The sequence below is a fragment of the Zerene cesonia genome, chromosome 29 (assembly GCF_012273895.1).
Source record: "Zerene cesonia ecotype Mississippi chromosome 29, Zerene_cesonia_1.1, whole genome shotgun sequence".
NCBI lineage: Eukaryota > Metazoa > Arthropoda > Insecta > Lepidoptera > Pieridae > Zerene > Zerene cesonia.
Genome location: NC_052130.1, coordinates 4,414,049 through 4,421,154, shown reverse-complemented (window position 1 = coordinate 4,421,154; position 7,106 = coordinate 4,414,049). Strand labels below are relative to the sequence as shown.

The 7,106-nt window shown below is 34.0% G+C and overlaps 1 protein-coding gene across 1 annotated transcript in view; it reads left to right on the top strand.

Moving 5' to 3' along the window:
• The first annotated feature begins 801 nt into the window (after positions 1-801).
• Positions 802-7,106, top strand: part of LOC119837950 (neuropeptide F receptor) — a 49,565-nt gene continuing 43,260 nt past the window's right edge. Inside the window, exon 1 of the mRNA XM_038363745.1 lies at positions 802-1,122. Coding sequence (XP_038219673.1) covers positions 1,102-1,122 — 21 coding nt within the window. The 5' untranslated portion in view covers positions 802-1,101. The remainder of the gene's footprint in view (positions 1,123-7,106) is intronic.

Below are 7,106 nucleotides of genomic sequence, written 5' to 3'. Positions count from 1 at the left end.
ATCTATTTAGAGGGTTCCGTACCCAAAGGGCAGAACGGGACGCTTTTACGATGACTTCGCTGTCCGCCTGCGTGTCTGTCTTCCTGTCCGTCTATCTATATATCTGTGTGCCTTTTTGTCTATCCGTCTGTCTGTCTGCTGTCTGATAACTAAAATTACGCTTCATGAGATAAATGATCAGTTCTCAAGAAATAATAGTTTGATAGAGAATCTATTTATGTTGCCGCTATAAGAACAAATAATAAAAATGGAAGTAACGTAACAGTTGGTACGCTCATAAATTGAATGGGTGACCCATTTTTAAATCAGCTTCAAGCAAAGTAATTATATTGATACACTACACAGGATTTAAGCATTAAACTTTCAAAAAATAAACAAACACATGGCTTATAAAATTTTTATTCTAGAAGTCTAACCATATTCCTCTGTGAAAAAAAGGTGTGTGTGCGATTCACACATGATAGAAGTGAAACTTCAGTAAATCGACAAAAGAATGAATAAAATAGTATGTATATTTCTGTCTCATTCTTTGTCGGCTTCATTCTACACATTTTTGTATTTGTGTCTCTTACCTGTCGTTTTTCCGTTGCATCAGGTTTGAAATCACAACGATTCTAAAGAAGTTTCACTTCAAAAATGGATCGAAAGAACGAACAACCCAATAAAAATTATATTTCAGCAATACAAAATATTGTTACAACTGTTTATCAACGCGATAAAATGTTCAGTTTCCAGATAAGTGGCCTGCTCATGAGATGTACATTGCTAGTCGGCACGGTTAATAATTCAGCTTCAGTCTTGTTTCAGCTGCCGTCGTGAATGGACGCTTGTTTATCTTCCCCTTAAATGTTACGAAACTTATCCGACTATTCGATTTTTAAAACTCTTAGTTCTTAATTTATTTATTTTTTATGTGGCCGGTGCTGACTGTTAAAGTTTTGAGTGTACTTTTTTTTGTTTTTAGTGTGATTTGGCAAAATAGGTGCTCAAGGAAGCTCATTGACAAATAGAAATGGTTTATTCGGAGTGAATGTATGCAACGGTGGTGATCTGAATTGGACATTATGCTATTATCATATCAAGAGATTGTTAGGCATCCTGATGCCATTTTATGATGATATGGTAAGTCGGTTTGGTTTACTGAACATTTCTTGTAATTAAGTGATATTTCTTCTAAACATGTAAGAGAGTTTTACATCGTTAAAGATTCAAAGGAATATTGTAAGGAATAGTTTACTTATGTTTATTTATCATCAAAAGCCAAACACATGAAGCAAAATAGAGAACCTCCTTTTTTCACGTATTCAGTTAGAAAAGGGTAAACTTTATTAGATAAATGTGTGGTGCTAAAAAGGAGTAGTACATAACTACTCGGTATATGTTCTACATAATGTGCAGAACTGGTTTTTAAAAGCTCCAACCAAGAGCGTGGTTCAATAAAATTTTATATGCCATTCTTATAATTTGAGATATCCACATTTAAATATCAAATGCAATATAGGTAATACCATCTACTATTATGAAAACGAGGAATATCAAAGTATTATTTGATGAACAAATAATACAAATAACAATATTGTATTATTATCTCCAATAGAACATTTAAGAATTATAATTTAGGACATAGATAGGTTAAAATAATATCTTAATATATAAAATTCTCGTGTCACAGTTTTCGTTGCCATACTCCTCCGAAACGGCTTGACCGATTCCTCTGAAATTTGGTAAGCATATTGGGTAGGTCTGAGAATCGGCCAACATCTATTTTTTATCCCGATATTCCTACGGGATACGGACTTACGCGGGTGAAACCGCGGGGCGCAGCTAGTCTAATATATAAAATTCTCGTGTCACAGTTTTCGTTGCCATACTCCTCCGAAACGGCTTGACCGATTCTTATGAAATTTTGTGTGAATATCTGGTATGTTTGAGAATCGGCTAACATCTATTTTTTATACCTTTATATGTTCAGAGTAAGGCAAAACAGCGTTTGCCGGGTGCAGCTAGTATAATATAATAATTAAGCAAAACAATATAAAGGAAATTCTTAAAGTTTAAAAATGGAAAACAGGTTCACGTGATTACAACAATATATTATATACAATTAAGTTTTATGTTTTAAATATCTACTTTGAATTAAAAGTATAAAACTTGAACATGGAACATACACTCACTCCGTTTTTGTCGGGTTTTCGTACGTACTTTACATCTTATGAATTATGATATTTGCTGTTTACTGACGAAATTCTAAAGTTAGGCAAACGTACTATGAATTCTTTTCAGAGATATTCTAGTAAGTTTTCAATTCAAATGCATTACCATACTTGTATTTTTAACCGACGTTCCTAGAAACGAGGAGGTTCTCAAATCAATTGATTAATGTATTCTTCGGTTTTGTTGATTCTTTTTATATTTGATCGAAAATTTTTGTTATTTGGTCCTATACTAATATTTTGAATGGTACTTCCCGCCCCAGAAAAGATGGATCTTATAGAAAATAACGATATTATTAAAAAGCAGAATAGGCCATCTATTTATGATAGTAATTAAATTGTTTTACCAATACAAAATACCATAAATTACTAACAGTTTATTATTTATATCATTTACATGCATTATTATTACGTATTTTTACAGTACAGTACAATACAGAAGAATTTTATTAACCGTTCTACATACTAGTTTTTATACAAAACATGTTTTTTTAAATGATTTTTGCATCCAATATTTATTACTTGCTACATTTTATTAAAAATGTTGTCATTTCGTCCATAAATATTATAATGCTGAAGAGTTTGTTTGTTTGTTTATTTGTTTGAACGCACTAATCTCAGGAACTGCTGGTCCGATTTGAAAAATTCTTTCAGTGTTAGATAGCCCACTTATTGAGGAAGGCTATAGCTATAGGCTCGGGTAAACCCGAGTTAAAAAATAAAGTCCATGTTACTCGCCAAAAATTATCTCTAAAAAGTTATGTCTTTTTTATATATTATTTTAAGCAAGTGACTATCGCGATTATTATTAATTTAAACAAGGTCCCGTCGAATTTTCAGTACAGAAACTATTCTATATCTCGCCAAATTATATTTGTTCCAAATTTCATCCAAATCGGTTCAGTATTTAAGGCGTGAAGACCAGTTAGATAGACAAACTTTCGCATTTATAATATTGTTAGTGATTCTGTGTGCTTTTACTCTACGCCAGTCGAAAATCCGCTTATTGTCGCCATTGTAAGGTCATTAGATATAGTTGGGTTCTTGTAAGAGCTCATATTCAATTGTAATTATGTCACTATGGTTGAATTTCGTACAGCAATCGATAGAAAAGGTGAGGGGATTGTAGAAATTCCGTTTTAAGTTGCAACTGTTATATTTCATATGTTCGACTTACATACAATTTATTGGAAGACAATGACGTATTTAGTTTGAGCAGTAATCTGAGAAAAAGACAGTTTCTAAAACACATTTAAAGTATAGTCAAGATTGAACAAATCTTCGCTTCATCATGTTTTAAGTACTAGCTGTAACCCCCAGCGTCACTTGCGTGGTACCCAGGTAAAATTAATCCAATATGCAATTCAGACTATAATCTATCACTGTACCAAATTTTATATAGAAACGATGAGCTGTTTTCGCGTGAAAGAATAACAAACATCTCTACATTGTCTTACAAACTTTCTCGTTTATAATATTAGTAGGATTTAGTTTAATCGTATTGGTATAACAGTTAACGGTAGTTACGGGATTTCATATAAATAAAGTGGTCAATAATAAATTCGAATAACATAGTATGGCAGTGGTGGCTTAGTGGTTATGGCCTCGGACTTCAAAATGTAAGGAGAGGGTCGAAATCAGGCGAACGTGATGCAAATAGATTGATGTTTTAATTAATCTTTACACTATGTACATCACCACTACTCAAACGTTAACGGAAAACATCATTATATTTGGCAACTAGCACTGGCTGGCCAGCTTAGTTATCACTACAGCCTAAATCTTTATAGGATGCCCTTGTACCTGCAGTGGAAAGATGGGATGATCATGATGATGATGATGATAAACATACTATCCCTACAATCCTGACTAATATTTTAGATACAAAAATAACTCTGTGTGTCTGTTTGTCTGTCTGTCGTTTCTTCGGTCTAAGCTATGCTGGTTTTTATTGACTACGCGGGTGGAAAACTGGTATTCCATATATTTCATTAGATGTTATTACATGTAACACGCTAATCGTTATTACCTTAATTACTTTACGCAAATTATATTACTCAATATGACTGTCATATGTTTGACCTTTTAATAAAATTTAACTGCGTACAATAAAACGCTAGCACCCATAAACTTAATTCCGATGTGGCAAGAATACTTAATATATGAGTAGAATGTACAGTTATTACTCATACTTACGTATTAAAATTTTGTGAAAAAACTTTGAGAAAAATATACTCAAAAACGGGACAGAACTATCTAACTAGTCTTCTCTTTCGAAATAATACTCTAAACTCATCAGGAGTGCTTCTATCTTCTAAAATGCATAAAAATATATATTACTAGCTGCGCCCTGCGTTTCACCCGCGTAAGTCCGTATCCCGTGGGAATATCGGGATAAATAGTTGCCTATATGTTATTCCAGTTGTCCAGCTGTCTACGTCCCAAATTTCATTGCAATCGGTTCAGTAGTTTTTGCGTGAAAGAGCAACAAATACACACACATCCTTACAAACTTTCGCATTTATAATATTAGTAGGATGACAAAGAAAATATTTGAGCCGCAAGGGACTCGAATATGCTTTCTGAATTTGCATTCCCGAGTACAAGAGTACGGTCTGTGGGTCTTCAAGGGTGAACAGGTAAGCGCTCCATCTAAGCCTAAGTCTCCGTTTACCAACGGTGAGATCGTAGCCAAGCGCTTCCCTATTGTTCATGAAAAAAAGGTAAATTTCAAACAAATTCACTGAAAATTATATCCAATGAAGGAAGTTCATGTATTAACATAATCTTCCTTATATATTATACAGGTTCGATACTGGTATTCGACTATCTTAATTTTCATGTTGTTCAGCCAATTATCTGTGTCAATATTCATTATAATTATTTTTTTATTTTAACTAGTTATATAATATGCTACTTAAAACCAATGAGGAAGTACTATAAGTAGTAAGTAGTATATCAGTAGCATCCTTTTTGTAACGAATGGTACATAAAATATTAGATCTGAATTCAAAAGCACTAAAAGTCTTTTTAAGTCAATAAAAGTTTCGAGTTTTCTTCCACGTCCAGTTTCAAGAGATCTCCAAAGGGTAAAGCTGTGAAACTCGTCGAATAAACCAAATCGGACTTATAGTTGTCGCAGTGAAAATAAAATTATAATATTTGGCGTATCATCCTTTTCATTTATATGATTTTACTACCAAGTATGCGTTATGAGTAGCTATGTTGTCTGAAGATCATTGTCAGAGGTCATTTATTGAGGAAGGCTATATGGATTATGGCCTGAACTTTTAAACTGTATGCACTTGAAACATATTTTATGGGCTGATGATGAAAATTATAGACCCGCTCGGGTATCGAAGCTTCACGATTACTCAATATATATATATATATATATACAACCGTAGCTATAGTTTTTTAACACTTCCATAATCATCCCCCTCCATATACATTCTCACATTCTTCATATACATCCCATTATCGTCTACTGATAAGTAAAAATGCACAATTATGCCATCGGAACTCCGTTATAATGAAACCAAAATACTATGAAGTCCATTTGGATATTATACTGAAAAAAAGCTTCAGTCATTTGTTCCCGACATATCTGGGAATGCGATTTCACGTGGCTCTTTTACTATGCAAAACGAAAGGGCCATAAAAATTAATTAACCAGCTCGTACATTGTTTCAATACGGGATTAAAAGCGGGTTGCTCTTTGAATTGTACATACATTTCTATTTGAATAACGGATTGTCGAATACCGGAAAAATTCATCAATTACTCACGGTGAAAACAATTTTAGTTCCTAAGAATGGCATTGATTCTCAATTCATAGCGAATATTGTATGATAGTGGATTAGTCGAGGTTAAGCGACGATTGGCTAGGCCATATATTGGATGGGTTACCAATTTTTTTAGAGTTGTCAAATAAATTTATAGCTGTATGATTATTCATTTCAAAAAACTGGCAAAATTAATTGACTCATCAAATTGACGAGTATGACAGGGCGCACAAATGGCATTCTTTAAATACTCTCGTTTTTTTTTTGTGTGAAATAGATCATTCCTGAAATGATCTATTTCACACATGTATCACAGATCTCGTAAAATGGTAGCTAGTGCAAAATGGCGCGTGAAATAAGTCACGTCAGTGCATGTATTAGACTAAATGGTATAAACTTATTTGTTTGTTATTGTGTAAGTGTTTTTTTTTTTTTTTTTTTATGTCACAGTCGGCAATGGAGCTGGTGGGACGCCTGATGGTAAGCGCTACCACCGCCCATGAACATTTGTAGAGGCGTAAAGACGATTACAGACCTTACGCCTCTACAAATGGATTGCCGACTTTAAATTAGGAAGGGATTAAGAAAGATTTGGCGAGAGGAATAAAGGAAAGGACTGGGAAGGGGGAAGGAAAAGGATATGGGCCTCCGGCTCCCCCACTCACCGAACGAAATACAGCAGAATGCTATTTCACGCCGGTCTTCTGTGGGGGTGTGGTACTTCCCCGGTGCGAGCTGGCCCAATTCGTGCCGAAGCGTGCTCGACTACCACATATATCACGAAAACTACAATTACAGAATATTTTACACGACACTCCACACGGTTATATTAGATGATGTTACGCAACAGAGATAATACTAGAAATAAACTTAACTGAATTCTAAAAAGTCAAAACACACTTTATACGAAAATTCGTTAATAAGTCACCCACGCAATTCCCTACCAAACTGGTAGCACTAAACTTTTCCCATAAGCAGCTAACAACCCACAATACGTTAAAAATTCCAACAAATCTCGTTTTCTTGCTAAATCAGTACTTTATACTCTCCCCCATGCAATTTATAGCTGACACGGTTGCGTAATAAGGCAGTTTGGAATTAATACATT